The sequence below is a fragment of the Primulina tabacum genome, chromosome 5, assembly GCF_025594145.1.
Source record: "Primulina tabacum isolate GXHZ01 chromosome 5, ASM2559414v2, whole genome shotgun sequence".
NCBI classification, from domain to species: Eukaryota; Viridiplantae; Streptophyta; class Magnoliopsida; order Lamiales; family Gesneriaceae; genus Primulina; species Primulina tabacum.
In genome coordinates this window covers 6969896-6989497 of record NC_134554.1, presented here as the reverse complement: position 1 = coordinate 6989497, position 19602 = coordinate 6969896, and the positions used below count along the sequence as shown (strand labels likewise).

Sequence of the window (19602 nt, the reverse complement as noted above, 5' to 3'; positions counted from 1 at the left end):
TATAATACGATAAATATTGAATTGTTTCCGAACTTTAATAAACAAATCTTGCATTCATTTATCTACTTTACACATTTAGTTTCACATCCACTTTTATTGTGTTATAATATATGTCTACTCGTTATTCTTGTTATATATTCACTGGACCAGCTCGAGTTGTTTCCTCGTTTTTATACAAAGTTACTCAATTGATCAATTTATAACAAGAATCGCTTTTATTGTTTACTGATCCAACCATAAGACACACTTTAACTATTGCAACTGATTTCCTAATTACATGATCTTAATCTACTAACCTGTATTCTTTCAATTTTAATCATTTCCATCGGAGTGCTAATGTGATATTGGCCACTCAGCATGTTCGATGCCGAGTCACCAATTTTTGGAAACTTGACACCATTCAACGCCATGTCAAAACTCCAAAGAAAATACTTAAAGTATAAAAAAATAGAAATTAATAGATTAAGACCGAAAATAAACAACAACAAAACAAAGAAGAAACAAAGAATAAAAAACATACCAAATAATTACCAAAAATTTTATTTTTCCAAATTTAATGTTTATACACATGCCAAGGGTTGTTCGAATACGTATATAATGGCACTAAAAGCCCATGTTTCTTTTCGGTTCTTTTTCGAGAGTCTTGAATATTTTTTTTATTTGAACACGCGGATCATCAATGAAATTTATCATAATTTATATTAATATTTATATGTATTACATTTTCAATCCAAAGAGTACAAGTTACTAATAAATATTAAATTTTATAACGTATAATAAATAGCAAAAAATTTGCAATCAATCAATTAAGATTAAGGTTACCATTATGATTAATTGATAAGTTATAGTTTTATCGTTTGACCATAATAAATAATATCATATTTGTTTTCACAGGGTAAAAATAGTTTTGGATGACGGATGATGGGTTTTTTTTGGAGAAAAATAAGGATATAAAACAGAGCATTTAAACATCACACGAACAATTGACTTTTTTTTCCCATCTCGAAAATCGACATCAAGTTATATAAGTTATATTTGAAGCTTGAATATGTCCATACGATAAGAGTGTATTAGCCACCAAACACACATAATGTGCATGTGATACAATATAATAATTTTTTTTGTGTATATATATATATATATATATATATTTCTTGATTAAAATTATTTAATTTAACTACCGTAAGATGTGCGGTTAATAGAGAAGAGAAAGTAATATTAAATATTAGTTTTACTTTTGGTATATTGTTAATTTTAAGGGGAAAAATTGGAGATATTTTTATAGAATCATTAAAATGACCAAAAAGGTTGACTTTCCTGTGTTATAATATCGTATAAATATTTAGAATGACAATTCAATCTAAAAAAAATCTGTGTGAGACGGTTTCATAGATCGTATTTTATGACACATAATTTTTATTTGGATCATTCATAAAAAAAAATTACTTTTTATACTAAGATTATTAATTTTTATTGTGAATATCGATAAAATTGATATATTTTACAAATAAAAATTCGTAAAATTACATGACAAAAGACATACTCTTCCATCTAAAAAAACTCGTAAAACTTGATTAGTGTTGTGAAAAAGTAAAAATTTATGGTAAAAAGTAAAAATCTCAAACTCTCAAAATTTACCAAACTACACACTTTATAATATTTTTCTCTCTACTCAATTGTGATTTTCTTCACAAATGAGAGATCTATTTATAGGAAATCTTTACAAATAATCCAAAAATAAAATACATCATTACCTACATCATCACACACTAATTTTCAATATTTACAACTCTTATTTTCAACATTCAAATATTCAACATTCAAATATTCAATACTCACATTTTAAATATATTTTTCAACACTCCCCCTTGTGATGATGATCATAATGATTGTCTTCATTACGTGTTTTTATACTGCCTCGTTAAAAACCTTACTAGGAAAAACCCATTGGGATAAAAACCATAGTAAGGGAAAAAGAGTGCAGTCACGTAAACTCCCCCTCATGTTGACACGAACAATTCTTCACAAATTTCGTAGATTGCGCATCCCAATATTATATATATGCTTTCTGAATATTGACGTAGGAAGCGCCTTTGTGAAGAGATCTGATGAATTTTCACTTGATTGAATGTGACGAACATCAATACATCTATTCTTCTCAAGCTCCTTGGTGAATGCGAAGAACTTAGGAGGAATATGTTTAGTTCTGTCGCTTTTTATGTATCCTTCTTTCATTTGAGCAACACATGCAGCATTATCTTCATATAGTATCACAGGCTTCTCATCAGATGATAATCCGCATGAAATTTGGATATGTTGGGTCATTGATTTTAACCACACACATTCACGACTTGCTTCATGTAGTGCAATAATCTCGGCATGATTTGATGAAGTTGTTACGAGCGTTTGTTTCTGAGAACGCCAAGATATTGCAGTGCCTCCACGAGTAAATACATATCCAGTTTGGGAACGTGCCTTGTGTGGATCAGATAAGTATCCAGCATCAGCATAACCAATTATACTTGGATTAGCATCTTTTGAATACAAAAGTCCCAAGTCTGTCGTTCCTCGTAGATAACGGAATATATGTTTAATTCCGTTCCAGTGTCTCTTTGTTGGATATGTGCTAAATCTTGCCAACAGATTCACGGCAAAAGATATATCAGGCCTTGTACAATTTGTAAGGTACATAAGGGCACCGATGGCACTTAGATATGGTACTTCTGGACCAAGAATATCTTCATCATCTTCACATGGACGGAATGGATCCTTTTCTATGTTTAATGATCTAACAACCATTGGAGTACTTAAAGGATTTGCTTTATCCATATTAAAACGTTTAAGGATCTTTTCTGTATAATTTGTCTGGTGAACAAACATTCCACATTCTTTTTGTTCAATTTGTAAACCCAGACAATACTTGGTTTTTCCAAGATCCTTCATTTCAAATTCTTCCTTCAAGTATGACACAACTTCTTGAATTTCTTTATTCGTTCCAATGATGTTTAAATCATCAACATATACAGCAATAATTACGCATCCGGATGTTGTTTTCTTAATGAAAACACAAGGGCATATTGAATTATTTACATATCCCCTTTTCATCAAGTGATCACTTAGTCGATTATACCACATTCGACCTGATTGCTTTAACCCATATAATGATCTTTGTAATTTCACAGAATAACATTCCCTGGGTTTTGAACTTTGTGCTTCAGGCATCTTAAATCCTTCAGGGATTTTTATATATATATTACTATCAAGTGATCCATATAAGTAAGCTGTAACAACATCCATAAGACGCATTTCTAAATTTTCAGATACCGCCAAGCTAATCAAATACCGAAACGTAATTGCATCCATCACAGGAGAATACGTTTCTTCATAATCAATTCCAGGCCTTTGAGAAAAACCTTGTGCAACAAGTCGAGCTTTATATCTTACTATTTCATTTTTCTCATTTCGCTTTCGAATAAAAACCCATTTGTATCCAACAGGTTTTACACCTTCAGGTGTAAGGACTATAGGTCCAAAAACATTACGTTTATTTAGCGAATTTAATTCAACCTGGATGGCATCTTTCCATTTTATCCAATCCTGCCGATTTTTACATTCACCAAAAGATTTTGGTTCATGATCTTCGTTATCATTTATGATGTCGATTGCCACATTATAAGAAAATATATCATCAATTTCATCTATATCTTTTCGGTTCCATATTTTTCCAGTATTAATATAATTGATAGAGATTTCATGATTCTCGTCAGTTTGTGGTTCTGACAGAACATTTTCATCATCATGTGTTTCTTCAGGAACACCATTCTCTATTTTGTGATCATCATGTGTTTCTTCAGGAACGTCATTCTTTATTTTGTGATCATCGTGTTTCTCTATGAATTTTCTTTTTCGAGGATTTTTATCCTTGGAACCGACTGGCCTTCCACGCTTCAGGCGTTTAATGACATCATGAGTATCTTCCATTTGTTTCTTTGGAATTTCAATTCGAGCAGGGGCATTTGCAGCATGTATATATGATTTAGTTACCCCTTTTGTGTCTGCAAATGCATCTGGTATTTGATTTGCTATTCTTTGCAAGTGTACAATTTGTTGTACATCTTTTTCACATTGTTTTGTTCTTGGATCCAGATGTAACAATGATGATACATACCATGTAATTTCTTTTTCGGTATGTTTCTGTTCTCCCCCTAACATTGGGAAGATTTCCTCATTAAAATGACAATCAGCAAAACGTGCTGTGAACACGTCGCCTGTCTGAGGTTCAATATATCGAATGATTGATGGACTATCATAACCGATATAAATTCCAACCTTTCTTTGAGGTCCCATTTTCTTTCGTTGCGGTGGTGCAATAGGCACATACACCATACATCCAAAAATTCTCAGATGAGAAATGTCTGGTTCTTTACCAAATGCAAGCTGCAATGAGGAGTATTTATGATATGCACTTGGTCTGATGCGAATTAATGAAGCAGCGTGTAAAATTTCATGTCCCCATATAGAAATAGGGAGCTTTGTTTTCATTATCATTGGTCTAGCAATCATTTGCAGACGTTTAATCAATGATTCAGCCAATCCATTCTGTGTATGTACATGAGCAACAGGATGCTCAACAATGATTCCCATAGACATACAATAATCATTGAAAGTTTGGGAAGTAAATTCACCAGCATTATCAAGTCTAATTTTCTTGATTGTATAATCGGGAAATTGATTCCTCAATTTTATTATTTGAGCAAGTAATCTTGCAAATGCAACATTTCGAGTTGATAATAAACATACATGTGACCATCTGCTGGAGGCATCAATCAATACCATAAAGTATCTGAATGGTCCACATGGTGGATGGATTGGTCCACAAATATCACCCTGAATACGTTCAAGAAACATTGGTGATTCAGTTTGGATTTTGACTGGTGATGGTCTTATAATAAGTTTTCCAAGAGAACATGCTTTACATTGAAACTTATTATTCTGAAAGATCTTCTGGTCTTTCAGTGGATGACCATGTGTATTTTCTATAATTCTTCGCATCATTGTTGAACCAGGATGTCCCAATCGATCATGCCAATTGGTTAATATCGAAGAATTATCAACTACCATGTTTGATTCAATGGGACTTATATGTGTATAATGCAATCCAGTAGGGAGCATTGGTAGTTTTTCAATCACATATTTCTTTCCTGATTTATATGTGATAAGACACATATATTTCTCATTCCCTTCATTCATTGTTTGAGTATCATACCCATGGGAATATATATCATTAAAACTCAACAAATTTCTTTTCGATTGTGGTGAATATAAAGCATCATTGATCAAAAATTTTGTACCATTAGGTAACAAAAATTGTGCTTTACCACATCCTTTAATCAAGTCTACAGGACCTGATATTGTATTCACCGTTGTTTTTGTTGGTTTTAGTTCCAAGAAATATCTTTTATCTCGGAGGATAGTGTGCGTTGTACCACTATCGGGTATGCAAACTTCAGCTTTGCTCATAGCATTTTCCATATTTGAACTTCAAAAAAATATGCAATGAAATAAATTACTTGCAATATATATTTAAATATAACACAAATCATAATTATACAATAAAATATTATTCTATGAATACATGAAAAATAGATTATTGTACATTTATATTCTACCATTATATTGTTCATTTTCAGAGAAATCGTTGAGAAAATCTGCAGCATCAATATTGTTCATTTCTATCCCACCAACATATTGATCATTTCCAGAGAAATCATTCATAAAATCACCAGCATCAAAATGAGTTGCATCACTCAAACGGTCACTGCGTTCAGTGAAGTTGGTCTCCTTTTCTTTCCCCTTTAATGATTCTTTATAAAGTTTACAAAGGTGCTCAGGGGCTCGACAAACTTTGGACCAATGTCCTGGAGTACCACATCTGTAACAAGAACTTTCATATCTTTTTGAGTGCTTCTCATTAACACTTGTATTCTCATGATGCCTTTTCTGTGGATGGTTTGGGACGTTCTTTTGAGATGAGTTATAAAAATAACTATCTCGATTATTTTCAAAACCACGGCCTTGACCACGACCACGGCCAATTCCACGTCCACGTCCACGTCCACGACCTCGACCTCGACCTCGACCAAAACCTTGTCTTTGAATTTGATTTTGGTTTCCAGGTTTAAATTCATTTTTACTTACAGCATTTACTTCTGAAAATGCTGTTGATCCCGTGGGTCGGGACTGATGATTTCTCATTAATAGCTCGTTGTTTTTTTCCGCCACAAGAAGACAGGCGATGAGTTCAGAATATCTCGCGAATCCACGTACTCTATATTGTTGCTGTAGAGTAATATTTGATGCATGAAACGTGGAAAATGTTTTTTCAAGCATCTCAGATTCTGTGACCTCATGTCCACAAAATTTTAATTGCGAGATTATTCTATACATCGCCGAATTGTAATCACTGACTTTTTTAAAGTCTTGGAATCTCAATGTATTCCATTCATCCCGGGCGGTCGGAAGTATAACTTCTCTTATATGTTCGAATCTTTCTTTTAATCCCTTCCACAAAGCCATGGGATTTTTTTCAGTCAGATATTCACATTTCAATCCATCGTCGAGATGTCGACGCAAAAATATCATGGCTCTTGCCTTTTCTTGTGACGTGCATATGCCATTTTCTTTAATGGTCTCGCTTAGACCCAATGACTCAAGATGCATTTCTACATCTAGAGTCCATGGCATATAATTCTTTCCCGTGATGTCGAGCGCAACAAATTCGAGCTTTGTTAAATTTGACATGGTGGTACTAAAAAATTACGATGCATTTTATTAGTTAATAATTATTGCAATAGAAAGTAACGGATAAACAACAAGTACAAGTATTTGTAAAAATAAAGAAAACACACGAGTAGGATATTCTCCGATAAATAAAAGACTCGTGAGTATGATAACCAAAATAATTAAAAATAACCTTGAGAAAGCCATCTTCTTTTTTCTTCGAAAAATTTGATGATGAATAATTTTTAGAGAAGAAGAGAAAGTTGGAGTGATGGAATATGTTTGTGAGATCATATTTATAGGGCAAAAAATAGCCGTTGTTTACCATTTATGACCGTTGGGGTACAAAAAAAAATAAAGGTATGTATTTGTATAATTTTATGATAATAATATGATATATATAATATTAGACATGTTTAAATAATTATGTATATCATATCATAATATTATAATGAGTGTCATAATTTATTTTGTTTAAAAACCTTATAGGCTTTTATACTTGTCGTATCCCTTACCGGGAGTGTGGGATGTCGTCTTAACATCCTCCCAGGATTTATAACAAGTTTATGAAAAATTTATTTTTATTATTTCTAATAATAACATTATATTGTATATTAAATAAATACACAATAAATAAATAACAGTAAAATAAATATAATTATTTTTGTTACCTTTTTCTTCTGTTTGGAGCTTGGAAAAGTATGTAGGACTTTTAGAGCTTCGTGCTGATAACGTGTTGTGAAAAAGTAAAAATTTATGGTAAAAAGTAAAAATCTCAAACTCTCAAAATTTACCAAACTACACACTTTATAATATTTTTCTCTCTACTCAATTGTGATTTTCTTCACAAATGAGAGATCTATTTATAGGAAATCTTTACAAATAATCCAAAAATAAAATACATCATTACCTACATCATCACACACTAATTTTCAATATTTACAACTCTTATTTTCAACATTCAAATATTCAACATTCAAATATTCAATACTCACATTTTAAATATATTTTTCAACAATTAGATAGTTATTTTGTTTACAAAAACAGTGGGTGGTAGTTGCGTCCTTTCACGCATGAAATGTCGAAGCTATCCAGGCAAACACTTCATGCGTTAATTTTCTGCCTCATCCCACTCCGGTGCCATGATTCATCTTAAAAGCCCTAATTTTGTGAGATTGAGAAAGGATCCCCAATCCAAAATTAAATAGGTAATATTGTGTCTGGTTTGCACGTTCTCAGAAATGTCCTCGAAGCGTAATCCCAAGGAAAAGACCGTTCGCCGCCACCCGTATGTGTTTCCTCTTGTTTCTGTTTTTTTAGTTGTAATCATATGTTCTAAATTTCTAATTTGTCAATTTCGAATGTTTCTTGTTATTTTTTGTTCATCTGGTCTGTTTGGTTTGCTGACGCGGAATTTGTGTTTTTGCTTTTGTGTACATTTCTGTTCTGGGGTCCTAATAAGCTTCGGAGGCTCATTGTTTTAGTTAATCATTTGTTGGGATGAAGGGAGGGAGTTTTCAGTTGAGTTATATTGGTTTTTGAGAGTGGATGTAAAATTTTGCAGCAAAGAGGAGAAGCCAGAGGAACCGGAGCTTCCAAAGTACAGGGACAGAGCGAAGGAGCGGAGAGAGGAACAGAATCCCGATTATGAGATAACTGAATTGACGTCCTTTCATGCTGTTGCACCCCCAGGAACTGTTGATCTCTTGTGAGTTACTGCCAAATATTGTCTATAGACCTTTTGTAGGTATGTTTTTGTTATGATTGTTTTTGTGTAATTAACCGTGCTTCTGGTATTAAAGGTCTGCTGATGCCCATAAGTTATCTATTGAGAAGAGCAAGTATCTCGGAGGTATAAATTTTTTGATAGTTCGCTAGTTCTTGAATACATATTAAAACAAAATCCTATGTATGTGAATTTTTATGTTTATATGTTAGTTCGTTATGGTCGATAAATAACTATTCAGCTACATCTTCAGGCAAAAATAAACAGACATTTATATGTTGCCCATGCTTGGCTTCTCAGTGCTTGTGGATATGTATTTTTCGAGATGGTATTGAAAAACATGATGTTATTTGGTTTGTTTTTTGAATCAGACATTTTTTATGCTTATTTTTTAAATAAATTTATGGATTTTTTAAAATTTAAGCTATAACGCTGTGTGTTGGAATATGATAATAGAATTTTTTGGAGTATGATAAAAAGTTTTGAAAAATTGATGATTATGTTGGTAGGGGTAAAGGTGAAATGGAAATGAGTTTTTAGTAAAGAAAGATGGTAATAGTTCCCCACCCACCCCCCCCCCCCCCCCCCCTTTTTTTTTAGATATAATATGTTTTGGAAAATGAAACCGAACATAGCTTTAGCTTTGAGTGCTTCTCCTTCACTTGAAAGAAAAAATATAAGAAAGCTATCTTTGAACTATTGTATCCAAACCAAAAACAATTTCTACTTCTTTTAAAATACCACTTTGAAAGTCATGCTTAATAACGTACTTTTGTAAGCTTAGTGTTTTGTATATAAAGGTACCCAATTTCAGCCGTTTGGAGTTGAGCAACTCAACTTATTTTATTCAATTTCACTGAGACTGAGTTGATGAGCGGAAACATAATTTGGATGTACTTTCATTGATTTTGTTTTTCCTTTCATTCTCCTTCAGTGATTCCTGGGTCATATCACACTGTTACTGTTTTCGTCCGTGAAATCAAAGATATTAAATTTCAAATTAATTGTTAAAATCCTAGTTTGAGGGTTTTTTGTATGCTTTAATCACAAAGCTCTCGGGTAATTTGTGATTACAGATTATTTTATTTGCTTAAACTTCTGCTAAATTCCCTCCATACCAACTTTATGTTACTTGTACAATTGAATTTATAAACTATGGGTCGAAATTCAAATTGTTTTTAAATCTGTAACTCCTATGATGATCATGCACTTGAATAGAATGGGATTTTAAAAATCTTTTATCTCCAAAACATGCAATTTTATGATATTTTGACTGATAATTTGGGCTCGTCTCCATCATCATGAAAACTCTTACAATTGGTTTGTTCTTGATTGTCTAATGGAATAATGAGTCTGGATGTGACTGTTTCATCGTTTTAATGGACTTCACTAATGGGTGGGTGATAATGCTGATCAGGTGATGTTGAACACACACATTTGGTGAAGGGGTTGGATTATGCTTTGCTTCATAAAGTGCGAAGTGAAATAGACAAGAAGCCTGATGTTGGAGAAGAGGCCGATGGGAAATCCAAGTAAGTGTCTTTGTTTTGCTTCCAAGCACATTAAAAATTTGTTGAACGTGTTTTCACTTCTTGGCCTTGAGAAACCACTTATGTGAAAATACTCTACTAATTTTCTGATCTTTCCTTTATTTTTGTTATCCTGGTAACGTAGAACATATGTCAATGGATGTTTTTTTTAGGTACAGTAACAGGAGAATTGTTGTCTCTTTTTGGAAGCCTGTGTAAGGCTCCGGCTTAGTGCTTAGCTATATCTGTCTATCTGATATGACAAAAATGTGTTTTACATCTTAGTGCTTAGCTGTATGTGATATGCCAAAAATGTATTTTACATTTGATGACACTTATTCCAAAACCATTGTTTACCAGTTAAGAAATATGAGGATCTAAAAAGTGCGAGGGAGGATCCCAAAGAACAAGCATTAATCTCTTTACAAGTTAGATGAAGGTAGTTGAACAGGACTATCTTTGTCGAGAATTGCAAACGCCTATACTTTCTTGAACCTTATGCTGAACCATCTCTTTTAACAAACAGAGTTGACGACTGTATAGTATCTCCTTAAAGACTGTCAAGGATAAACATTTTATTGATAATAATTTGGATAATGATTCTTTGCAGTACATCCACAAGTTAAGGTTTTGTTCAGAAGTTTCAAAACTTACAAGTTATAATCACTCCTACTAGACAATTTATTTTACACATTTTCCGGAATCAGATAATTGATAAAGTGAATGTAATGTATACATGCACTAGGTGCAAATTATAGAATATTCATAAATTTTTGTTTTTATTGACTTATGGATTAAGAATATCTCATGTTAACAGAGGATCAAAAGATGATCAACCAGTAGCTTTCCGAACTGCATCAGCAAAGGTGTGCACATTTTTGTCTGGTATTAGCTTAATTTTTGAGTTGCTGGATAATTTCGTTCTTTTGAAATAACTGCAATTGTTTTTGTTACAGTCAGTTTATCAGTGGATAGTCAAGCCACAAACTACCATCAAGACCAATGAAATGTTCCTACCTGGACGAATGTTGTTCATATTTAACATGGTGACAATTTCTAATTTTTTATGTTTGGTTATTTGTTGCTTCTGAAGTTTTCCTTTTCTGATTGAATAAAATTGTGAGCTACATCTATTGCAAAAGCATTGTTTATGTGTCAGGAAAATGGGTTTTCCCATGATATTCCAACCACTATGCACCGCAGTAAAGCTGATTGTCCTGTTCCTGAGGTATGTCTTTTGGTTTTTTCTTTGTAGTCAGTCCTCTTTATATGTTTTCTGTTTGAATTGTTTTCTTATTTATTTCCAGGACATGGTTACTGTCAGTGTTGATGGTTCGGTCTTAGATCGTATTGCCAAAATTATGTCATATCTTCGCCTAGGATCATCTGGAAAAGTTCTCAAAAAGAAGAAGAAAGATAAAGATGCGAAAGGTGCTTTACATAAGTTTGCAGAACATGATCCCAGTTTTTACAGTTTGTACATATGATATTACTGGATATAATCCTTGTAGTTCATTATCAATCATATTTCAGTCATGAAATGTTCACTACACTGATGGATTATTCAAGTACTCCCTATAGCTAGATCTAGATCACGCTTGCATAAAAGTGAGAAAATAATGATTCCATATGTAATTTTCTTATTTTAGGCTTTTACTTTTCAATTTATTTGTTTTATGCATTGTGCATGTTTTTATTTTTTCCAAATGGTTACAATTGCTTTTTATAATGTGAATTTGTATTATTCAGGGAAGCCATTGACTGCTTCTAATGGATACGAGGAAGATGAGAAATTGTCAAAATCTGATTTGCTGAAGACTCAAAATGGAAGGGAAATTCTACCACCACCTCCCCCACCTCCTAGAAAGAACTATATTGATCCAAAAGATAAACAGGTCCCGGCTGCTGTTAGGAAAGAAGAAGAGGATATTTTTGTTGGGGATGGCGTAGATTACTCTATTCCTGGTAAGGATATGAGCCAAAGCCCAATTTCAGAGGACATGGAAGAATCTCCTCGAAATAAAGAGAGAACTTCCTATGTCACTGAACCGGCCTATGGTCCGGTTCCTCCCTCTGAACTATCTCATGGCTGGCAACAAACAGTGAGTGCCTTGGGTTTCAGTTTCGCATAAAAAAGAAACATTATTATACCTTATCTCCCCGACTTTAAATTTTCTACCCTTTATTTTTGAAGTTCCACTTTTTTTAAAGTTTTATTTCTTCTTTAGAACGGATATGATGCATTGCAAGCTCAAGCATTGGTAGGTGGCTACCAAGGAGAGTGGCAGGACTACCAATATGCTGAACAATTTGTATACCCTGAGCAATATCTACAGCAAGAAATTCAGGCATATGAAATGCAGGCTGGAGTAGATGTTCAACTTGAACCACAGTTGATGACTCAGGAAGAGAAGGATAGAGGCTTAGGATCTGTGTTTAAGAGGGACGATCAGCGACTTCGACAACTAAGGGAGAAAGATTCCCGAGAGAAGGATCCAAATTTTATTTCCGAGAGTTACTCCGAGTGCTATCCCAGTTACCAAGAATATAACAGGGCAATTGTTGACAGTGATGATGAAGATGATTTATCCAAAATGGATATGGGAGGACGAGTAAGTATTTTTCCGCTGTAACCAAATATTGATACAAATCAACACACTTCATATATCTTTTCTAGATTCTTTAGTTATAGCATATTTGTGAAAAATTGTCTAAAAGTTTCCATATGCCACTGAATCATCCTTTCCCTTGTTTTGACCCCCTCGACATTCCTGGATTCACAAGAAACCGATGTTACAGCTTCATTTTCAGCTTTGATTTGTGCAACAAACAGTTCTGCTTTTCTTGGGAGGGTAAAACAAGTTCGGAATATTCTTTTAACTTTTTGCAGGCGAAGGGACGACTCCACCGGTGGGACTTTGAGACAGAAGAAGAATGGGCTAAATATAATGAGCAGAAAGAAGCCATGCCTAAAGCTGCATTCCAGTTTGGTGTGAAGATGCAAGATGGGCGGAAGACCCGAAAACAGAATAGAGATCAGAAACTGAACAACGACCTGCACAAGATAAACCGAATTCTTGCCAGAAAGAACTCAGAGAAGGGAGAGAGAAATGATGATGGAGGGACTTACGACGACGCACATCCTGGAAAGAAGCTTAGAATATGAAGTTTCGAGACTATTTCCAGGCTGGGAGTTCTGCTGAAATTTTTATTGTTTCATGTGTAATTTATTTTTTGGTTCAGTGGAAAGAGGGCGGACATTTTGTGTTGTATCCAATATCCATTGTTGGTATTGTGCCTGATTTGGACGGTAAAAAAGTTGGCTCTGTTTACTACTTTTCAGTCTTTAGTAAGAAGTATATTTTGTTTTCCATATTTAAAAAATAATAATAAATAATAATAGTTTTTATCCACGAAAACGGTAGTTTTAACTCTACGTTTATTATATTTATCGTTTAATATATTTATATAATCTTATTATTTTAATTATGAAAAACTTTTGTTTTCAAGTATATAATTGTTGAGTAGCTTATGTGATACGATATCATGCATCTTTACGTGTGAGTATCGATATTCACAATAAAAAATAATAATTTTAACATAAAAAGTAATATTTTTTTATGGATCCCAATTAAAAGATCTGTCTCACAAAATATGACTCGTGAGATTGTCTCACACAAGTTTTTGCCATAATTGTTTTTGTGTCTACCAAATATTTTCTCTCAATTATACGTATAGTTACTTGGTTCGCATTAAATAATTGTTGGCGTGAGAAAATCAAAGCCAGACGTGATACTAACAAATCATTTAGAACCAGATAAAATAATAGTTGCTGTTTGTGAAATGAACACCAGGGATATGCACTTGGATGCAGATATTTCGTAACAAGTTGGAATTCATCATACCACTTTTATAAAATTACGGGAAAAAAAATCTATTTTTATTTTATAAAAATTTTATAAACACCTATTTTATTAAGTTTGTGGTATATCATCTATATCTATCATATATTAATAATTTTTTTTTTTCTTTAGGTTCATTTTAAAATTTTAAATTAAATGATAATATTATCGACTTAAATAAATTTTTTTGTTTTTAAAGTTTTAAATTTTAATAAAATCTCTTGATTATTCACACGAAAAACTATTTAATATAAATTTTCTAATATGTATGTATGCATCACATATGATAAAGATAAATTTAGGAATTCATTAATGATATAATAAACATATTTTGTCCATGAAATCAATTTCTTGGTAAAACATATAATTTAATATAAAAATATACATATTTTTTTAACAAAGAAAAATTAATCTATATCATAAATCATTGTTCATATTCAGTGTGAACGAAAATTTTATAATAGCACACATAAAATAATCAAATATTAAAAAATTTCAGTTTGAAATAGGTGTTTTTTTTTGGAAGCGATAAAACGTCTCGTTTCGGCGACAGTGAAAATCCCTTTTCTTCCATCGTATTACACGCGATTTACTCTTCGATTGTTTATAGATTCATCTTTAATCTTGATCCAGTCGAGCGTTTTCATCTGAATTAATTTCAGGTTTTTTCGTTTTGATTTTCAGTTTATATCACCGCAACCCTAAATTGATAGAATTGTGCGATTGCGTGAACACTGTATTGGCAGCGATTGTTCTGGGCAACTAACTCTTTCTTCCTCGCGCAATTTTTTTTAATATTTTGGCCGTGTTGCAAGGGTGAGCTGACTGTTTTGATTTATTTCCCAGCTGCTCGTTTGTTTATTTCTGCTCATTTTATATTTAGTTTGCTGACTCAATTATGCAGCTGTAATTGTTCTCTTGAAAATGTTTAAATGAAACTTCACTCTATGCTGTCACAAATAACTAACTTAGCTCTTTGATTGCAGTTGCTTTGAATATGTGTGATACCGGATTCTTGGTTTCATGCGCGATTTGCTTAGAATTGTTACCTTTGCCTGGGTCGCATTTTTGTTTCTGTAGATATCCATTTACAACTTTCAACTTGTTTCCACGTGTAACATTCTTAGAAGTGCTAGTTTTACCTGACTCTCTTGCTTCTGCTATTTTGATGATATGCGAGAAATCTTGATGTGATTTCTTATAGTGATTTCCTATTTCCCTTTTCTTTAGGGCTTCGTTATTGAGTATAAGCTGGTTCGTAATTTATGGCAGCATCGAATGGTAAAGTCATGTACTCTTCTATTTCAAATGTAGAAAGGGAAAATAGAAAGTTCACATTTGTAGATGACTTCGATGATGATTCCTGGTCTGCTGCGCCTGAAGAGCCACACATGGAGGCCTTGAATAAAAAAGTATCATATTCATTGCCATTTGGTTCTGAAGATTTTATGGATGATGGGTATGACTCGGGAGATGATAGATACAACCTTGTGCGTCACAGTGGCCCCCCTGAGGTGAACCTGAGGAATGTATTGAATGGGATGTTTGCTATCCTGACAGGGCGTAATAAAGATCATTCTAATCTCAGCAGCAGTTCAAATGTTTCGTTTCTTGGATCTTCAAAGAATGGAGAGACATTCTTGCACTCTTCAGTTTGCATACCAAGTGCTCCCCCACTTCTTGAACAGAAAGCATTTGATTATAATGCTTACAAAGAAATTTTAGAAACTGAACCACCCGAATGGCTTCCAGACAGTTCCACAACAGTTTGTATGCAGTGCAATTCTCCATTTACAGCTTTGACTAGAGGAAGACACCATTGTCGCTTTTGTGGAGGTATCTTTTGTAGAGTGTGCTCAAAAGGGAGGTGCTTATTACCAGCTAAGTTTAGGGAGAGGAATCCGCAGAGGGTGTGTGACACCTGCTATGATAGGCTTGATCCATTGCAGGGTGTTTTAATCAACACCATTAGCAACGCTGTACAGGTTGCAAAGCATGATGTAATGGATTGGACTTGTTCAAGAGGATGGATTAACCTTCCACTTGGTTTGTCCATGGAGCATGAAATATTTAAGTCGGCGAACACATTGAGGAGCTTTTGCCAGGTTCAGTTCCTATGCTTTTACATGCTTTCTCGTAAGTTAATGGCTGTATTAATTTACAGACACACCTCAATTTACCAATTGTTGCGACCACATTATGTTTCAATACAAAATCATGAGGATTAAAGGATGTTTGACTAAACTTATTTAAAACAACTTATAAGCAAGCTCCTAGAGTTTATAAGCTTTTTTAGGAGCTTAGAAGCTATTAGGACTTATTTAAAAAATAAGATGTTAAAGTGTGTGAATAAACTTATTTTAAACAAGTTAAATATATTGATATGTTTGGTATTATAAGATTTTTTTTATTGTTAAATTTACCAAAAAAGGTATAATGCTATGAATGTAATGTAAAGAGTTATCTATACACGAAAAGAATTTTAGAATAAACCTAAATTTAAAAAATGAAACTATTTTTTATTTTAATCTAGAAAAATTGATATTATTTGGAATTTATTTAAAAAATAATATTTAATGGGTGGAGGACATGGTGAAGATTTTTTGAAAATATGCTAGGATATTTTGTAGAAGAAACACTTTAAAATAATATATTTTTTAAATAAGTAAGGTTACTCCAAACTTTTAAAAAACAACTTATAAGCTGTGAAATAAATTATTTTGGTAGCTCATAAGTTGTTTGACTAAATTAATGCCAAACAGATTTGAACAGCTTATAAGCTCCAAAACAACTTATAAATTATTTTGTAGAGCTTATAAGGTTAGCCAAACATCCTCTAAGAACCAACCAAAAAGATTTAGATTAAGAAATATAATTAAACATTATAAATAAAGAAAGAGAATTAATATGACAGAACGGTTGAACAGATAGGGATTTGCCTCAAGAGCAGGAGTAGCTCTTCTTGAAACCTCCTTGCCCCTAGCACCAGAGAGTCCTGAAAAGATTATAAAAACTATGGCTTTTCCTCTAATCCAAAGTAAACTCTAACCTACCGCTAGGTGGCTATCAAAAGCCTAATGGACCTGCAGTTCGGCCAAAGTTTACTGTTTATGAATGACCATCTGTATTAATTGAAACCAAAGTGTATATTGCACAGGCTGCAAGATTGAACCCTGAGAAGTCAATTCCTGCTGCTGTTTTAAGAGGAGCCAGAGGTTTAGCTATCCTAACAGTTGCAAAAGCTGGAGTGCTACTTGCGTACAAATTTGGAACAGGATTAGTTGTCGCTAGGAGGTCAGATGGGTCATGGTCTGCACCATCTGCTGTACTTTCTGTTGGTTTAGGATGGGGTGCCCAGGTATTAACAAAAGTTGTTCGCACATTTATATTGCTTCTTCTGGTTTTATGGGTTCTTGTACAGCTTTTAATTTAGAAAACAGGACCAAACGTCAGGAATAGTCTTATCATGTTATTATTGAAATATGAAATATCTTATGTGAAAGATTCGTTTAATTCTTAACTGTCTTTTTATCAAATACCGCAGTAATATTGGAAAAAGGTAAAGAGAATTTGGATGCACGAGTTCTGACGTTCTCCGTGATTGGAATTATTTGAGCTCTTTTGTTATGATATCCTATTAATCTGTATTTCTCTTCTATTAAAACTTGATCAGTTGCTGGTATGCCATAATGGACTTCTGTTTTTGAAGTGATTGACTGTTCCTTTGGATATGCAAGTTGTGTCGCCTCTAGTTACAACAGACTTTTTATGTGATTGCAGGTTGGGGGCGAACTCGTGGATTTCATTATCGTGCTACGTGACCATGAAGCTGTGAAAACATTTTGTAATCGCATGCATTTTTCTCTTGGTGCTGGTTGTAGTGCTGCAGCCGGACCGATAGGGAGAGTTATAGAAGCAGATCTGCGAGCTGGAGACAAAGGTTCTGGCATGTGCTACACTTATAGTTGCAGTAAAGGTACAGTATTCTTTATTATACTTTTGTTGATTTGTGACAGCTGAATGTCAAAATTATGGTGTTTTTGTTTCTTAAACTGAAAATTTAGGCTGCTACTCATTTAGATCGACGATTCCTAATGAAGGATAGAACAAATAATGGCTGGTTGATTATTAACTAGAAGCCATTGCATGCAACACTCTAAGAATAAGTGGTGTCGTGAGGGAATTTTGGATGCGAAGCATGATATTTTATGACATTGCTAGCATAATTTGGTAACAGGTGGTTGTACGCCACAACTCAATTGGTCTCTTGATTTCTTGTCCTTCCCATTTTCTTTTACGTATTCCAATAATGAATTACGATGGCATATTCATGTGCTTATTTGATTTATTGTCTTATTACTAGATGTTCAAAACCTTTTTCGCTAAATTATCAATGAAACCGTTATTTGTGGAACATTCATTTCCACCTAAATCTACGCTCAGTTGGCAAGTTCTTTTAGGTGAAGAAATATTTCTTTTTAGAAAAACAGTAAAAGAAAATTCACCTGTGTATTTGGTGTGGACGGATCAGGTGCTTTTGTGGGTGTATCACTTGAAGGGAACATTGTTGCGACAAAAATGGATACAAATCTTCGTTTCTATGGTGATCCGTATCTCACCACTTCTGATATCCTACTTGGGACAGTGGACAGACCGAAGGCCGCTGAACCATTATACGCATCTCTTAGCAACCTTTACTCTAAGTTGCAATGCTAGTTCCATTTGCTCATTCAAATATGCACCTTTATAAGGTGAGAACTTGGTGAAAATTTCACGAAATTATGCGTGTGTTGAGTCTCACTTTCTTTGCAACTATTGTGGATATTGATTGTTATTCCCCTGTAATGTTCTTAAAGGTTAGATACAGCCTAAAGGTTAAATTACTTGTATATACATGGAAGAAATGATGTGTTTCATGAAACTATTAATTAATGTAAGTTCTACTGTCTATATGTGCTGGAACCTATTTGCTAAGTTGTGCACTATGATTTATTTTCTACAACTTAATGACTTTTATAAGAAATTGATGAATGTTCATTTGTTTTCTTTTAATATATTTTTATTAAAATGTTATTTTGTGGAATAATTTAATGTGAGTAAAATGTGAATTTGAAATTATTTTTTGAGGGGGACCGTACTTACAAATCATGTGAGCTTCTGGCTGATAAATAGTGTTATATTGAAAAATATAATATAATATGATAATGAGGTTTTTTTTTTTTTTTTGAAGAAGTGGAAACTAATGAAAAATAATGATTAATATATTGGGGTGTGGAAGTATATGAAAATACATTTTTGAGAAAATGAGTGAATATGATATAATCCTATTTTGTTTTATTTTAGATAATGAAAAATTAGTTTTGGAAACTGAATCATGTAGATCAAAAATTATTGTACTTAATCAATGTCTCTTGTGAAACGGTCTCACGAATTTTTATATGTGAGACGAGTTAATCTTATTGATATTCACAATAAAAAATAATACTATTAGCATAAAAAATCATATTTTTTTATTGATGACCCAAATAAGAGATCTGTTTCACAAAATAAGACTCATGAGATCGTTTCACACAAGTTTTTGTCATCAATTAGTTGTCAATGGAAATGTTTAAAGCACAAGATATGAAAACATCTAAGCAAATAATTATTGAAAGTATAAACTCGT

General features: G+C 33.1%; 2 protein-coding genes across 4 annotated transcripts; both read left to right on the top strand.

Moving 5' to 3' along the window:
• Positions 1–7819: 7819 nt before the first annotated feature.
• On the top strand, positions 7820–13410 carry LOC142546024 (suppressor of mec-8 and unc-52 protein homolog 2-like). Its single transcript, XM_075653495.1, has 11 exons — positions 7820–8068; positions 8345–8488; positions 8583–8632; positions 9924–10038; positions 10853–10901; positions 10992–11081; positions 11195–11263; positions 11343–11466; positions 11785–12137; positions 12264–12647; positions 12926–13410. The coding sequence occupies exons 1-11, from the start codon at positions 8022–8024 to the stop codon at positions 13199–13201; spliced, it is 1701 nt and encodes a 566-aa protein (XP_075509610.1). The 5' UTR covers positions 7820–8021; the 3' UTR covers positions 13202–13410.
• Positions 13411–14437: 1027 nt separating this feature from the next.
• LOC142546022 (uncharacterized) lies at positions 14438–18889 on the top strand. Of its 3 annotated transcripts, XM_075653494.1 has the most exons (6): positions 14495–14512; positions 14622–14753; positions 15168–16042; positions 17095–17295; positions 17718–17913; positions 18469–18889. In XM_075653494.1, exons 3-6 carry the CDS (start codon positions 15203–15205, stop codon positions 18651–18653), a joined length of 1422 nt encoding a protein of 473 aa, XP_075509609.1. In that variant the 5' UTR covers positions 14495–14512; positions 14622–14753; positions 15168–15202; the 3' UTR covers positions 18654–18889. The 3 variants fall into 3 exon arrangements, with proteins under 3 accessions (XP_075509608.1, XP_075509607.1, XP_075509609.1); XM_075653493.1 differs by lacking the exon at positions 14622–14753 and having other exon boundaries at positions 14438–14599; XM_075653492.1 differs by having other exon boundaries at positions 14438–14753.
• Positions 18890–19602: the final 713 nt, after the last annotated feature.